This window comes from Pristiophorus japonicus, chromosome 1 (assembly GCF_044704955.1).
Source record: "Pristiophorus japonicus isolate sPriJap1 chromosome 1, sPriJap1.hap1, whole genome shotgun sequence".
Lineage (NCBI taxonomy): Eukaryota > Metazoa > Chordata > Chondrichthyes > Pristiophoridae > Pristiophorus > Pristiophorus japonicus.
The window spans coordinates 50,442,540-50,460,448 of NC_091977.1; the positions used below are offsets into that span (position 1 = coordinate 50,442,540).

General features: G+C 40.8%; 1 protein-coding gene across 1 annotated transcript; it reads left to right on the forward strand.

Annotated features, from left to right (window-relative positions):
- Positions 1-1,914: 1,914 nt before the first annotated feature.
- On the forward strand, positions 1,915-16,428 carry LOC139260987 (G2/mitotic-specific cyclin-B1-like). Its single transcript, XM_070877067.1, has 9 exons — positions 1,915-1,935; positions 7,786-7,920; positions 8,974-9,084; positions 12,076-12,243; positions 14,450-14,608; positions 14,825-15,061; positions 15,498-15,638; positions 15,737-15,847; positions 16,318-16,428. Exons 1-9 carry the CDS (start codon positions 1,915-1,917, stop codon positions 16,426-16,428), a joined length of 1,194 nt encoding a protein of 397 aa, XP_070733168.1.
- Positions 16,429-17,909: the final 1,481 nt, after the last annotated feature.

Sequence of the window (17,909 nt, forward strand, 5' to 3'; positions counted from 1 at the left end):
TCAATGTTCATGGAATTTTATTTGAGATCACTTCCTTAGAAATGGCTACAAAAAATTCTGACGGGACTGGACAGATTAGATGCGGGAAGAATGTTCCCGATGTTGGTGAAGTCCAGAACCAGGGGAAACAGTCTAAGGATAAGGGGTTAGCCATTTAGGATTGAGATGAGGAGAAACTTCTTCACTCAGAGTTGTTAACCTGTGGAATTCTCTACCGCAGAGAGTTGTTGATGCCAGTTCACTGGATATATTCAAGAGGGAGTTAGATATGGCCCTTATGGCTAAAGGGATCAAGGGGTATGGAGAGAAAGCAGGAAAGTGATCATTTTTAAATGTAGTTTAAACAATGGTGAGGTTCCTTTTTGTGCGATGCAGCTCTTTCAACTCTGCCCCCAAAAGTTCGTCACCATCCTCCGCCTGCTCCACGACGACATGCAGGCCGTGATTCTGACTAACGGATCGACCACAGACCCAATCCACGTCCGGACCGGGGTCAAACAGGGCTGTGTCATCGCCCCAACCCTCTTCTCAATCTTCCTCGCTGCCATGCGCCACCTCACAGTCAACAAGCTCCCCGCTGGAGTGGAACTAAACTACAGAACCAGTGGGAACCTGTTCAACCTTCGCCGTCTCCAGGCCAGGTCCAAGACCACCCCAACCTCTGTTGTTGAGCTACAGTACGCGGACGACACCTGCATCTGTGCACATACAGAGGTTGAACTCCAGGACATAGTCGACGTATTTACTGAGGCGTACGAAAGCATGGGCCTTACGCTAAACATCCATAAGACAAAGATCCTCCACCAGCCTGTCCTCGCCGCATAACACTGCCCCCCAATCATCAAGATCCACGGCGCGGCCCTGGACTCCGTGGACCACTTCCCATATCTCGGAAGCCACCTATCAACAAGAACAGGCATCGACGACGAGATCCAACACCACCTCCAGTGCACCAGTGCAGCCTCCAGCCACCTGAGGAAAAGTGTTTGAAGACCAGGCCCTCAAAACTGCCACCAAGCTCATGGTCTACAGGGCTGTAGTAATACCTGCCCTCCTGTATGGCTCAGAGACATGGACCATGTACCTCAAGTTGCTGAAGAAATATCACCAACGATGTCTCCGCAAGATCCTACAAATCCCCTGGGAGGACAGGCGCACCAACATCAGCATCCTCATTCAGGCTAACATCCCCAGCATTGAAGCACTGACCACACTTGATCAACTCCGCTGGGCAGGCCACATAGTTTGCATGCCAGACACGAGACTCCCAAAGCAAGTGCTCTACTCGGAACTCCTTCACAGCAAACGAGCCAAAGGTGGGCAGCGGAAATGCTACAAGAACACCCTCAAGCCTCCCTGATAAAGTGCGACATCCCCACTGACACCTGGGAGTCCCTGGCCAAAGACCGTCCTAAGTGGAGGAAGTGCATCCGGGAGAGTGCTGAGCACCTCAAGTCTCAACGCCGACAACGTGCAGAAATCAAGCGCAGGCAGCGGAAAGAGTGTACGGCAAACCAGTCCCACGCACCTCTTCCCTCAACGACTATCTGTCCCACCTGTGACAGAGTCTGTGGCTCTTGTGTTGGACTGATCAGCCACCAAAGAACTCACTTCAGGAGTGGAAGCAAGTCTTCCTCGATTCCGAGGGACTGCCTATGATGATGACATCATAATTCTGATCCATCCTGTAGCACTCCAGTCGGTGAAAGCTAACTGGCTGGAAGGTGTCTAGTCCTCAGGCTCAGAGTGGCTGTTTTCAGCCAATAAGGAACCTCAATTAGTTTTTCTGGTCTGTTCCAATCAGAACTTGAGGCGGCAGATTTAAAAGAACCGGGGAGCCGTGGGGAATTAGAATGACGACGAGTGATAATACATTAGCTGCTAGTAGTTCGATAACAAGTAGACTGTGACACAATGGCTTTCCGAACAAGAAGGGTAAGGTTGCTCGTAGCGCTTCAGTAGCTTAATGTAACATTTTAGAACGGCTTTTTAAGATTGAAAAATTAAATTCATGTTTCTTAATTTGTTTTAGTGTCTTGAGTGGCACTTTATCAAACCAGTTGGCTTGCTGGGCGCAAGCGAATTATTGAAGCTCTACTAGAGTTTCAAACTTTGCCGATCGTTTCGTTTGTTACCTGGCGAGGACATCATTTGTGTGCTGTCATGTGCATCCCTCCAAATGCATTCGTTTCAGGGTTATCTATTAAAATAGCGCGTCTTTTACGCAACCTACCTTAATAACCCTGACAATTGAGTTAATTGCCCCAATGCCTTGTGGTGACCCAGTCAATAATGCAGACTGCCTTGTTTCCACCAATTGGATGTCTATCGGTATTGGACTTTCAACAGTTTTTAAAAAAAATTTTTTTTAAAAAACAGCAGTGAAAACATAATTTTGTTTCTAAATTCAGACCCATAGTTGACATTATTTTGTGCGTGTGTGTATAGTACTCCCTTGTTACTTTACACGGACACCATTCATTCTCGCTCTCGCTCTCTTCCCCCGCCCCCAATTCAGATTAAGAATATTTTCAGTTACAAGCCGAAAGCTCTAATATTTAGATCCTCCTGAATCAGATTGAGAATATCATCCCTTGCTCTTGTAATTTTGTTCTTGACTTTAGCACAACATTCACATTAAATATGTCTTGGCTCAAGTATTTGCTGAACTATAAATTTCTGTGCTTTACTGACCACTTGAGATGTTGGTTCCACTTTTTTGTAAATGAGTATTTAGCATTGCTTTAGAATTGTGAGTGCTTGACTCTAATTGGACTTTCCCAGGATGAAATTATTAACAGCCTATATAAAAGCAAAATACTGTGGCTGCTGGAATCTGAAATAAAAGCAGAAAATGTTGGAAATCCTCAGCAGGGCATGCAGCACCTGTAGAGAAACAAACTAACAAAATCTGGGAAAACTCCTGACCCATCCAGGAGATCACCCTAGCTGTATTTGAGTCCCTGCAGTACTTATCATCATTGTATCTGCCAGCCAATGAGGTTGTCCAATCTAATCCTGCTTATGAGCTCTAGCTCTAACTCTGCAGATTATGGCACTTTGTGCCCATCCAAGCACCTTTTTTTAAAGAAAATGTGGTGAGGGTTCTGCATCCACCACCTTTTCAGGCAGTGAGTTCCAGATGCCCACAACCCTCCTGAAGAAGCCTCTCCTGAAATCCCCTCTAAACCTTTCTCCAACCACCTTTAAAATTATGCCCATTAACCCCTCCATCAAGAGACATAGGCCCTTGCTATCCACTATATCCAGGCCCCTCAATTTTATACACCTCCAATGAGATCTCCTCTGCTCCAATGAGAATACACCCAGCCTATCCAATTTGTCTTCATAGCTAAGATTCTCCATTCCAGGCAACATCCTAGTAAATCTCCTCTGCACTCGAGGGTGCAATCATGTATTTCCTATAATATGGTGACCAGAATGGCATGCAGTACTCCAGCTGTGGCCTAACCATTGTATTATACAATTTAAACATAACATTCCTGCTCTTGTATTCTATGCCTTGGCCAATAAAGGCAAGTATGCTTTCTTAACCACCTTATCCACCTGGCCTGCTAATTTCAGGGGAGTGTTTGGCCACAGAACCAAGGTCCCTTTGTTCAACTGCACTAAGTGGCCTACTGCTTAATGTGTATGCCCTGCCCAAGTGCATTACCTCACTTCTCTGAATTAAATTCCATTTGCCACTGTTCTGACCAGTAGATTGATATCCTTCTGCAGTCTATGACTTTCCTCTTCTTTATCAACCACACAGCCAATTTTTGTGTCATCTGCAAACTTCTTAATTATATTCCCTATATTCAAATCTAGATCATTGATGTATACCACACAAAGCAAGGGACCCAATATGGAACCCCACTGGAAACATCCTTCCAGTCACAAACATCCATCGACCATTACCTGTTGCTTCCTACCTCTAAGCCAATTTTGGATCCAACTTGCCACTTTGCCCTGGATCCCATGGGCATTTACCTTTTTGACCAGTCTACCATGTGGGACCTTATCAAAAGCTTTGCTAAAGTCCATATACACTACATCGTATGCACTAGCCTCATCAACCCTCCTGGTTGCCACCTCACAAAATTCAATCGGGTTAGTCAAACACAACCTTCCCTTCACAAATCTGTGCTGACTATCCCTAATTAATTCCTTTCCAAATGTAGATTTCTCCTGTCTTTCAGGAATTGTTCCAATAATTTCCCCACCGCTGAGGTTAGGTGGACGGGCCTGTTCTTCCTCCTTAAACAAGGGTACTACATTAGCAGTCTGCCAATCCTCTGGCATCATGCCCACATCCAAAAAGAATTGGAAAATAATGGTCAAGGCCTCTGCTATTTCCTCTTCCTTTGCTCAACAGCCTGGGATGCATTTCATCCAGGCCTAGGGACTTGTCTACTGTCAAAGCTGCTAAACCCCTTAATACCTCCCTGCTCTTTATTATTTTTTTTTTTAAATTTCATCCAAAATATGTCTTCCTCAATAGCAGTATCTGCATTGCCCCTTTCCTTTGTGAAAACAGATGCAAAGTATTCATTATGAACGATACTAACATCTTTAGCCTCCACACAGATTATCATACCCTTTAGTTATCCTCTTACTCTTAATATTAATAGAACATCTTTGGGTTTTCCTTAATCTTACTAGCCAAGAATTTTTCATGCTCTCTTAGCATTCCTAATTTAAAAAAAAAATTTACCTCTGAACTTTCTATATTCTTTAGCTGTCAGTATATGACATAAGCTTCCCTTTTTTTAAAAAAAATTTATCCTCCCCTGTAAGTCCCTAGACATCTGGGGATTTGAAGTTATTCTCACCCTTTTTCTTTAAGGGATCAACTTTCAATTCTCCATTCTTCAGGTTCCATTCTTTTCTAAATCAGATCCTGCAATGCCTTCTCTTCCTGCTCCTGCATTGTTACCTCTGGTGGCCAAGGATAGATCCTTGGGAACTCTTCCTATTTCTCCTCTTCTCTACATGCTGCCCCTTGGAAACATAATCTGAAAGCACAGTATCAGTTTCCACATGTACACTGATGTCCAACTCTACTTTATCACCACTTCTTGACCCTCCTATAGTTTGTAAATTGTCTGAAAGCCAGTACTGGATGAGCAGAAATTTCCTCATGACTGAAGCCATTGTTTTGGTCCTAGCCACTGACTCCATCCTTCTCCCTAGCATCTGTTTGAGGCTGGACCAGACTGTTTGCAACCTTGGTACTGTGCCATATTTGACCCTGAACTGAGCTGCTAACCATATATCTGCAGCATAACTAATACTGCCTGTTTTCTCCCTCTAACATTTCCTGTCTCTGCCCCTCCCTCAGCTCATCTGCTGCTGAAACCCTCATTCATGCCTTTATTACCTCCCCAGGTGTAACTATTCCAGCGAACCCCCTGGCTGACCTCCCACATATCTTCTACATAAACTGGAAGTAATCCAAAACTCAGCTGCCTGTGTCCCAACTCTCCAAGTCCTGCTCATTTATCACCACATGTGCACACTAGCCTACATGGCTCCTGGTTAAGCAATGCTTTGATTTAATAAAAAAAAAAATTAAATCCTTGTTTTCAAATCCCTCCATGGCCTTGCTTAACCATTGGTGGCTATGCCTTCAGCTGCCTCAGCCCTAAGTCTTGGAATTCCCACCCTAAATCTCTCTACCTTCCACCCCCTCTTTTCTCCTTTTTTAAAACCAAGCTTTTAAATATCTGCCCTAATTTTTCCTTATGTGGCTTAGTGATAAATTTTTGCCTTAACACTTCTGTGAAGCACCTTTTAGAATGTTTTACTGTTTAAAGGTGCTATATAAAGTTTTTTGAGAAATCCCCTCTTTTTTTTTTTTCCTTCCTATTTTCTCTTAAAATAGAAAAAAAAATTGAATGTGGGTCAAGTCAACAGGCCTGGATGTTGTACATCCCAAAGTACTAACTGAAATAGTGGAGCCACTAACTAACTTTCCAAAAATCTTGGGCATACTGCAAGGTGAAAAGTTTTGCATTCCTATTTAAGGAATAAAGCAGGAAATGATGGACTAGTTATACCCACATTAGTGAGCACTTGGTAAAGCAAGGGCAAATGTAGGTTTTTTAAGGTCACGTTCAACTGCTGTATGGCAGTAGTATCAGCTTGACTCTGTTCCAAGTCCCACTCTAACTTGAGCACATAATCTAAGCTGACACTGCAGTGCTGAGTGCTGCAGTGTCAGAGGTGCTGTCTTTAGCTCAAATGCAACCAAGGTCCCATGTTCAATTGGCTATAAAATGATGCATAACATTACTTGGAGAGCAGGAAATGTTTTCTTGCTTGACCAATCTAACCAAGTGAGATTAGCTGGTCAAGTTTCCCTTGTGGGATCTTGCTGTGTATTTTTTAATTGGCTGTCTTGTATTTGCTTACACAAGTGCTTTCACTTTGAAATAAATCAATTTCACCTGGAATCACTTCACCTCTTCCCTCTACAGTGATACTTGAATGAATTGTTACTGTACAAAATGCCTCTGATAGGGTCTGATCATCTTCAATAAAACCTCCTGTTCTCTCTGCTAATACAACATGGTGTCTTGTATACTTGTTAAACCAATGCCAGTATTAGGTCCACTATACCCTTGGATTTATTAACTAGCTGCCTTTCTCCAACTTGACCTAGACCACAAACAGCTGCCTATTGACTTGACCTAAAAGATTCTATATCTGTTTGTTTAATTCACCTGATTCCAATGTTTTTATCTTTGCAAAATTGGCGATGTTGCTGCTTGTTCTCTTGTGCAAACCAGTATTTAAAAATAGCAAGGCTCCAAGATTGAACTTTGTTATCATAACTTCATTCCAGTGTGACCAGCTCTCATTTGTGACTGCTAATGAGTCTGACAGTGATGGGTACATATCTGAAATGTCTAACCTGTCCTTTGTCTTTACAGATGCTGACTAGGTGTATACTCAGCATTTTATGACTACTTCCTTCCCTTTTTTAAAGCCAGCATTCTTCCTTTTCCTCTCCTATTCTCACCCATTACCTTGATTTTAAAATAAGGCATTCTGAAAAGTATATAATTGCACCCTAATATCTTTTTTTCTGCAGTAAATATTTTCCAGGTATATTGGCTTGAAATATTCTATCTTTACTCACAAAATAAATGGGTACTGCCACAAATATCTCATTTCTTCCATCACTTTGAATCCTGTCTGACTTGTACACCCTTGTCTGTTGTCTACATTAATGCATAGCAGACATCAAACCTACAATAGATAAGGGCACAGGAAGCTTTTCCTTATGCCCTTATGTTCACTTACTTGTACTAAATATTGGGAATGCTTCACTTTACTAATGTGGATATAAAGGTTTACATTAGGCCTTGTATTTACTAATTGTATGCAATGTGGGTGATGTACAACCACTTGTAAGCAGCTTTTAACATAGTAAAATGTCCCAAGGTGCTTCAGTTGTTTGTAATCAGACACACAATTGATACTTTCAAAGGAGACATTGCAGCTCGTGACCAAAAACTTGGTCAAGCAGATAGATTTTTAAATTATGCTGTGATTGTCACTTGTAGACTAAAAATTGATTAAACTACAAAGTGATTTTGCACACTAGCAATTTGCTGCTCTGGCTCTTGTATGTCTTGGGTGCAAAAAAATGTGCTGGGAGAACAAAGTCTGACATTTTTCCACCCCCAACCACATGTTGAAATTTTACAATTGAATGCCTCCTGTTTTCTAATCTACCATAAATACCTCCTGATAACTGTCACATTTTCCCTCCAGGCTACCAGAGTTGCTGCTGCCAATGCAGCAGACATCGAATCAAAAAATATTCAACCAGTGACTGGCTTGGAACGCAGAATTGCTTTGGTGGATATCAAGAATAAGCCATGTGGAATGAAGTTGGCTCTGAAAAAGGTGAATCTGCTTTAAGACACTGACTTTACACTTGAGGTCATAACTGGAGAAACTATATAAACATCTGTTCCCTCCCCTTTCACTAGCCTTTCCCTGTGCAACAACTTCTTGATTTTTGGTATGTTTTAAACCACTTGTAGCCTAGCAAGACTGCAAACACAAAATGCTCCTTCAAATTAATCTTTCAGTATCTAGTTTCTAGCAATTGGGGTTTTAAACTTGGTGTTTCTTGTCTACTTTTAATAGCTTAGCATGTGCACTTGTGCTGAAATTGCAATGTTGAGTTCTGTTACTTCAACTTGCTATTCAGATTTGACTGCATTTCCCAATCTCCATCTGTAAATGGTTTTTATATTGAGAATTTTAGCCACTATCTCCAATCTTGATGGGCTTCTATTTTGGAGCACTAGTAGATGAAGAAGCCATGCTTGTAAATAAAACTTGCATTTTATATAGCTCCTTGATGTCCAAAGTGCTGCAACCAATGCATTGGTTTTGTAAGTAAACATGGTGGTCAACTTGTTCTCCAGTCTGAGTAACCTGTTTACTGGCTTGGTTGGAGGAGAATATTGGCCAGGACACCAGGAAAATTCTCTAATTTCAAATAGTGACACCATTCACCCAAGCAGGCATGTGGTATCTTGATTTGATGTCTCCAATAATATAGCAGCCTCTTGGTGTCATTAAAAGATCATCTTGGATTGAGCCCAAGTTCATAATGGAGCTTGCACCCACAACCTCTTGGCTCCACTGACCAAGTCATATGGGGTGGGTCTAGAATGCATGTGCCTATTTAGTCAGAAAAAGGTAAATATAATGGTGTTGTCATGGATATTATAGGCTTGTGAACAATTGTATTGATCCTTTGGTTCTAGACAAAGTGGCCATTTAGTTTTGGAGAATCTGGAAGGGCCTCAACAGGTAGAGAATTGTTATACCTCTAGCATATCCTGGATTTATCTTCTCTTTAAAAACCATGATAGTTGAGCTGGCTTGTTTTGGTTAAGGTGGATATAACTGACCATAAACTCAAGAATTGTATTTAAACTCTAGGATCAAACTGTGACTGCTCCAAATATGGGGAAAACTCTGGCCCCAAAAATGGAACCAGTGAAGATGTGTAAACCAGCAGTTCTACAAGCAAAAGAATACTCCACTGAAGATGTAAAGTTTGGATTTCAAAAATCTAGTTTTTTTTTTTAAAAAAAAAAACCTATGCTTTAAATATAAGCCCTTGCTTGGCAACGTGCAATTTGGCTTATGGAACTTAGGAATTTAAAATGAAGAATTCTGTCAACTCAACATTTTGAAGTGCAAATTTTTGGCAATTCTTGGAGCATCAAGTTAAATAGTAACTTGATCAACTTTAATCATTGGAACTAACTTGATATTGGAGCTTTTAAAATAGAATATCCTGTACCCCCAGGACTTGAGATTGTGAGCAAGTTTTTAAGCTAGGAATAGTGTACAACCGTTCAGAGATGGATTCAAAATGAAAAACTTAAATAATCCTTGAACTATTGCCTATCTTTAGCAAGATTTAGGATCAACACAATTGACAGTATAGGTGGTTCATGGAAATTTATGGCACAGAAGGTGGCCATTCAGCCCATATCTGTGCCAGCTGAAGAGCTATCCAGCCTAATCCCACTTCAGCTCTTGTCTGTAGCCTTGTAGGTCATGGCACTTCAAGTGCATAATCCAAGTATTGAATGTGGTGAGTGTTTCTGCCTCTATCACCCTTTCAGGCTGTGAGTTGCAGACCTCCACCACCCTCTGGGTGAAAACCTTTCTCCTCAACACTCTTCTAATCCTTCTACCAATTACTTTAAATCTATGCCATCTGGTTATGGACCTCTCTGCTATGGGAAATAGGTCCTTCCTATCCACTATCTAGGCCTCTCATAACTTTATACACCATCGTGTGCCCTCTGCTTCCCCCTCTTCCAAAGAAAACATCCTCCGCTTGTCCAATCTTTCTTCATAGCCAAAATTCTCCAGTCCTGGCAACATCCTTGTAAATTGCGCCTCTCCTCTGGTGACAAGAACTATACATAGTACACTAGCAGTGGCTTAACCAGTGTTTTATATAGCTCAAGCACAACTCTCTGCTCTTGGCTTCTATGTCTCCTTCTAATAAAGGAAAGCATTCCATATGCTGCCTTGACCACCTTATCTACCTGTCTGCTACTGTCAGGAATCTGTGGACATGTACTCCCAAGGTTCCTCTACATTTCTCAGTATCCTACCTTGGCTCCATCCTCTTTCTCATCTACATGTTGGTGTCCCTTGGCAACATCTGAAAACACAGCGTCAGTTTCCACATGTATGCTGATGACACCCAGCTTTACCTCACTACCACCTCTCTAGTCTCGATTGTCTGACATCCAGTACTGGATGAGCAGGCAGTTTCTCCAGTTGAATATTGGGAAGACTGAAGCCATTGCTTTCAGTCCCTGCCACAAATTCTGTTCCATAGCCACTGACTACATCCCTCCAACTTCTGTCTGAGACTGAACCAGACTTTGCAACTTTAGTGTCATATTTGACCCTAAAATGAACATTCAACCACATCTGCAGCTGAAGATTGCCTATTTCCACCTCTAACATTGTCTATCTCTGCCCTTGCCTCAGCTCATCCACTGCTGAAGCCCTCCTCTGCCTTGTTACCTCTAGACTTGACTCTTCCAATACACTCCTGGCTGGCCTTCCACATTCTAACCTACATAAACTAGAGGTGATCCAAAACTCACACCAAGTCCTGCTCACCCATCACCCCTGTGCTTGCTGACCTACATTGGCTTCTGGTTAAGCAACTCCTCTTTAAAATTCTCATCCTTATTTGCAAATCCCTCCATGGTCTCTCCTCTCCTTATCTCTAATCTCCTTTAACCCCACAACCTCCCAAGATATCTGTGTGCTTCTCAATTCTGCTCTCCTGATGATCACTTAACCATTGGTGGCTGTGCCTTCTGTTGCCTAGACTCCAAGCTCACACTCTCTGCCTAAACAGCTGCCTCTCTCCACCACCCCCCCCCCCCCCCCACCTCTTTTCTCCAAGATGCTCCTTAAAACATACATCTTTGACCAAGCTTTTGGTCACCTGTGCAACTTCTACTTGTGCAGCTCGGTGTCAAATTTTTAAAAATCTAATACTCCTGTGAAGTACCTTGGGACATTTCACTACATTAAAGGTGTTCCATAAATACTTGTATGCCCATATCTTTTTAGCCCACCCCAAATGCATTACCATCAACTTTCTGGATTGAATTTGATTTGCCACTGTTCTGCCCACCTGACCAGTCCATTGATCTCTTCCTGCAGTCTTAGTTTTGTTTCTCACTATCAACCACACAGCCAATTTTTGTATCACCTACAAACTTCTCAAACATGCCCCTATATTGAAGTCTAAAACATTGATATACCACAAAACAAGGAACCTAGTACTGAGCCCTGTGAAACCCTACTGGAAACCACATTCCAGCTACAAACCCCCGTCTACCATTACCCTTTGCTTCCTGCCACTTGGCCAATTTTGCATCCAATTTGATCCCATAGGCTTTTAATTTTCTTGCCAGTTTGAACAGTTTCAAAAGGAAACTAGACTAGTTTCTGTATATGAAGGAATTCATGGTCCTTAAGAGGATAACTGGTCAAGCTAGGTAGACCCATGATTTTCTCATTCTTGTCAAACAAGTGTTTTTTTTAAACAAATGTAAACTAAATTTCTTGAATTGAAGTAACTACATTTTCTAGAATTAAGTCATTAAAGAAACAAATAAAAAAATTTGGCAATTTGAAAGCATTTAGATGGTTTTCACAAGGAAATGAAGACTTTTTTTTTTACTCACTTTTGGGGAAACTTTTTGATTCACTGCTTTAGTTGACATGTTGCATATATTTTACAATAAGCTGAGTAAAGCAATTTATACTGGGCCATCTATAATTAAAGAGCAAATATTTCAAATGGTGGATCTCCAAACAATTGATCATTGGACATGCTCAATTTCTTTAGGAATATAAAGATTTGAGCATTTTTTCAATAAGATGGCTTGTATGATGTACAATTGGAAATGAGAAATTGATGCTTGACTTGTACTTGTACCTAGACTGCCTGTTAATGTTCAGGTTAACTCATTGTATATATTGATGCAGGTTCCACCATCCCCAATGGACATTTCAGTATGCATGTCTGAAGAGTTATGTGTAGCCTTCTCTGATGAAATCTTGCTTGTTGAAGATGTTGATATAAATGATGGCAACAATCCAATACTGTGCAGTGAATATGTTAAAGATATCTACAAATATTTGAGACAACTTGAGGTTAGTTTTCCTTTATTTCAACCTGCTAAATAGTTCCTGGTGTAAAGCAGTATATTATCAGGGTAGTAGGATGAATATTCTGCAATATTGTCAAAATGGAAACCATTCAAACCTCAATCAACAAAACATGAGTACTAAGTAGGAAGGGTAACTCCTACTAAATGATGGCCAACAGTGCTTTAGATGGGTCACCTTTTAGGCTCAGTAGCAAAGGGCAATGGTTAATCTGGGTGATGATGACTGACTGGCTAAAGGAAGCAGAATGTAGTAGTCAATAAGACTGAGATAGATGTGTGACCCAAGGATTCATACTGACCCCACCTCTAGCCAGCCTCTAAATGCCCTAGAATTCTGGACTTGTGCAATGTAGATAAAATTGAAGCTCACTCCAAACCTTGGGAGAAGTGATTAGAAGTGTCACTTTCAGGAGGCAATCCTTGTAGAATTATAAAAATATTTGGCCCAGTCTGCTGATGAGCTATTCAGCCTAATCCCACTTTCCAGCTCTTGGTCTGTAGCCTTGTAGGTTACAGCACTTTAAATGCGATGAGGGTTTCTGCCTCTACCACCCTTCAGGCAGAGTTACAGACCCTCACCACTCTGTGCAATTCTCAACTCTCTACCATTACTTTAAATCTGTGCTCCCTGGTTATTGACCTCTCTGCTACAAGAAATGGGTCCTTCCTATCTACTCTATGTAGGCTCCTCAATTTTATACATTTGTGTCTCCCCTCCTATTCAATCTTATAAAGTTCCCCAGTTCTGGCAACTGCCTTGTAACTAGTGTGTGGTTTTTTGAAAAACTCTTCTAGCTTAACCTCCCCACTCTTGTATTTTGTCTGAGCAGCCCAGGGTTTGCACCTGGACTGACCAGTGGAACCAAGTTCAATATCAACAAATTTAAGGTGCTGTATCTGCATATTGAAAGTATAGAAGGCATGCCCAGTCCATGGGTGGGAAAATAACTTGCTGGGCTGGGGGAACTTCTATAGTGTCTGGTCACATGCTCTCCTGAGGCAACAATAAACACAAGCAAATGAGATGCTGAGCTTATTTTGCCACATTGATTGTTTTGATCCTCTGGGGGCACACGGATTGAACTAGAATGCCATGTACACCTCTAGTTGCTGCCAACATGAACACCCAAGCCCTTGATGTCAAGCAAACTTTATCTGAATCCTCATGATGCTCTGTAGCCTTGTGCTAATGTAGCACTATGAAATATGCCTTGCAGATGTCTGGAGGTACTTTTGATTGAGGTGTATGTAATCAAGTTTAAAACTGTACACACTGATGCAGCAAGATACAAAAGCACAAGGAATGCAGCAGCCAATTTAGGACCAATGTCTAATAGAACCATTGAAGTGGGTTGCCAGAAAGTGTGGTTGCAGGCAGGACTTTGGCCACTATCCAGAAATGGATAGATATTTTAATATAAATGTGGTGGGTTGGTTTTCTAGAGGTGCAATCAAATCGACTGAAGGAAAGTCTATTTGCTTCCCAGCAACCTGAAAGCAAACTTTCATTTGACTGGGAAGCCCCTACAAGGTAAAAACACTACAAATGTCATCTCTTCCTACTGACTGTTTTCCATGGTTTTTTTTTTTTGTTTTTTTTTTTTTGTTACCCCCATCCTCAGCTGTTCTTGCCCAGGTCATTAAAGTAGTAATTTCCTGGGATCCATACTTTGAAGATCTGGGGATGGACCTTCCTACTAAAGGCATGTCTATAGAGGAATAGAAAATATTAGATGACTTGTCTCTATTTCATCTTGCATAGATTTACATATCATTTATAGCACAAACCAACTGTCCATGCCAATGTTTCTGCTTCATCCAAGCCCCCTCCTTCAGCTAACCCTCCCAGCATAACTTCTTCCTTTCTCCCTTGTGTTTTATCTAGCTTCCCTTTGAATGCATTTATGCTAGTCATCTCCAGTACTCTAGTTGGTAGCAAGTTTTGCTCCTGAAGTTTCTCCTGAATTCCTTACTGGATTTATTCATCTTGTATACATGGCCCCTAGCTTTGGTCTGGTCTTTCTAAATTGTGCTGTCACTCCTCTTGATTCAAAAATGTTCAAATCCTTGTTGTACTTGAAACCTTAACATGCAGATAAGACTGCTTCTATGCAAAAGTTCATAACAAATCAGCATGTAAAGTGTTGATGCCAATTTCCTGCTATCAAGTGTATATTTTATTTATACAGATTGTACAGGCAGTGAGACCAAACTACTTGGTGGGACGAGTGATCACTGGAGCCATGCGTGCTATCCTAATAGACTGGCTTGTGCAGGTTCAGATAAAATTCAAGCTACTTCCAGAAACTATGTACTTGACTGTGTCTATCTTGGACAGATTTCTTCAGGTAAGAATTTTAGGTGGGGGGAGAAATGTACTTGTTTAAATAATTAACCAGTTCAAATAGTCAAATTAATGCTTACAGCCCAATGGTTCAATAAAACACATCTTGCCTACTCTTTGTAATCCTGACAGAAAAAGAAAGTCAGAACTGGTAATTGAGGCTCTAAATATCTTGTGACACAGGCATTGTAATTCTGCACAACCATGACTTTCTCCTTAGGTTAACCCAGTACAGAAGAAGAATCTACAACTTGTTGGTGTAACAGCAATGCTTATTGCTTCCAAATATGAAGAGATCTATCCTCCAGAGATTGGGGACTTTGTCATCATCACTGATGATGCTTACTCTAGTGCTCACATACGTCAAATGGAGAGGTTGATCTTGAAGAAACTTGACTTTTCTCTTGGCAAACCACTTCCACTGCACTTTCTCAGGCGAGCATCAAAGGTTGCAGAAGTAAGCTTCCATTCTTTAACAGACCAATATTGTTACCCTTTGTCTTTGTACAAGCACATGGTGTATCAGTTCAGTATATCCAAAATAGCCAATACAGAAAATATTCAAAGCTTAATTTCAGAAGTGAATTTTTCCTAAACTAACCTGTCTCTGCTGATCTTTGGCAAGTGAAATTGAGGTTGCCATTCAAACTTATTGTATCTCTCTTGTATACCTTAACTTAGCTATGCATAAATCTTTCAATCATCTAATACCAAACTTGGCATTTATTCCATTGTTTTATTTGATCCATCAATTCTATAATGGAATGAATTGGCAGATTAGTGTGCTATTGCATGGCTTGAGTTCATTGAGCTTTTCTGATCTCTTGTAATTGGTTACAAACATCTGAATATTCAATTTTTAAACTCGCTACATTTATATTGTCTTTGTTCAGATTAGCACTGACCACCATGCTCTCGCCAAGTACTTGATGGAGCTGACAATGGGGGATTATGAGATGGTGCATTATCCCCCATCCCTAATTGCTGCAGCTGCCTTCCACCTTGCTCAGAAACTCCTCACTTGTGGTGAATGGGTGAGTATATTTTCTTGAAGGCAATGACTAATAACTGGTACATGCACACTGTAACCAGGATTCAACTAGTGCAGTAAAAATGTGTAATTTGTTTTCAGACACACCTCTTGCAGTATTACTTGGCCTACAGAGAAGATGAACTACTTCCAGTTATGCAACACATGGCTAAGAATGTTGTGCAGGTTAATAACTGCCTCACCAGACATATGGTAAGTCCAGTCAGTAGTTTTGGCCATGATTTTTAACTGAATGAAGACTAGATCTTTCACTAATTGGAATTTCATGTTTCATCTCATTTCTAGTGTACCTGAAATTCAGAAACTTGCCCCAATAAATAACCTCCCCTGGGAGCGTTGTCATTACATTGAATGGCTAGCTGGTTAAAAAACACAACCCTACCTTACTGCACTATAATTTCTTTTTACACCAGTCTTGCTCTAGATGGTCAGAGCTGTAATATAAAAAGTACTATTGCCCTAAATTTACAAGCATCTTGCAAGCCATAAACAGCTCATGAGCTGAGACTGGCCAGGTTAGCAGCTAACCCTAACAATTGCACTCTAGATACCCTAGATGATCTGAACCAAAGACTGGCTAGCATACTGTTAAATACAGTTCTATATAATTCATCCTAGCATATGGCTTGCTAAAGTCCTTCAACTTGTTTTCTTTTATGCAGACTGTTAAGAACAAGTATGCTAGAAGCAGCCAAATGAGGATCAGCACCATCTTGCAGCTGACGTCTGCCTTGATTTTCAATTTGTCAAAACCATTACTCCAACAGCTTTAAAATCCTTGAAGCTGTATGTTATCTGTCCCACTGAACCCATTATTGGCACTGTTTTTTAAATTTATTTTTTTACTCCTATTTAATCAATAAAAGCCACTTTTAAATGCAAGTCTCTGCTTCAATATGTACTTCAATGTAATACCACTAGGATTTGGGAAAGAGTAAATTTAAAAGCAGCCAGGGAAATATCAAGGCTCTAGAGCAGAATTTTGGGTTTTAAAAAAAAATAAGTGGGTCAGGAAACAAACAAAGGTAATGGGGCATCAGTGATTCATTTTATTGTCAGGGGAAAATAGAAGTCAAAGCTAAAGGCACTATATCTGCACTAAGCAGTTTGATCTAAAGCCATTAGAGACTTGGAAGTGACAAAAGTTGGGAACTAAATATTCTAAAAGTTAAGTATCCTGGAAGAGATGGGCAAAATGGAAAAGGAGGAGGAGTAGCCCTGATAAAGGATGGGATGTAGAAAGAAATGATCTTTGTTCAAAATTCAGTAGAATCTGTTTAGGTGGAGCTAAAATAGCAAGGGGCAGAACACTGGTGTCTATAGGCCCCCAAACAGTATTTGTAATGTAGGACAGAATCTAAATTGGGACATTAGAGGTGCATGTAACCAGGGTAATACAATAATCATGGGAGGATTGTAACCTAGACTGGGCAAACCAAATTTGGTGATGTTGAGGACAAGCTCAGTATGTTGAGCAACCAATTGGGGGACAAGTGATCTTGGATCCAATGAGAGCTAATTAATCACCTTGTAGTAAAGGTGCCTTTAGGGAAGATTGAACATATGACAATTTTATAGTTTGAAAGTGATAAGTCTGAAACTAGGGTCTTCAATCTAAACAAAGCCAACTACATGGGTGAGGGGAGGTGGATTGGGAAACTATAGACAAGCAATGGCTAACATTCAAAGAATTAATATGTAACAAATTAAGGCATACTTTCCACAGGAAGTGGTCCAACCTTGGCTAACAAGAAGTTTAAAGATGGTATTCATCAAAGGAAGAGGCTTGGAATGTTGCCAAAAGTAGTAAGCCTGAGGATTATCGATTTCAACAAAGGAGGACCAATAAATTGGGGGAGGGGGGGGGGGGGGTGAGGAGGACAGAATGTAAATTGCCAAGTGACAAATGTTTCTCTAGGTATGTAAATGAGATTAGTGAAAGTAAACATGGGACCATTAGACAGGAGAAATTATAATGGGCAATAAGGAAATGGCAGATATTAAACTATTTGTCTTAATGTATTTGTAAATTATGTATTTAATTCTTTAAATGCTAGCCATCTGATTTCACAAACATTCCAGAAGTAACGGGGAACCAAGGGTCTAGAGAATGAACTTGAAGAAAATGGGACTAAGTGATGACACATCCCCTTGATCCGACCAGCTGCATTGTCAGGTTTTAAGATAACTGCAGAGATGATGGATGCACTGCTGTTAATCTTCCCAAATTCTCTAGATTCTAGAACCAACCCCA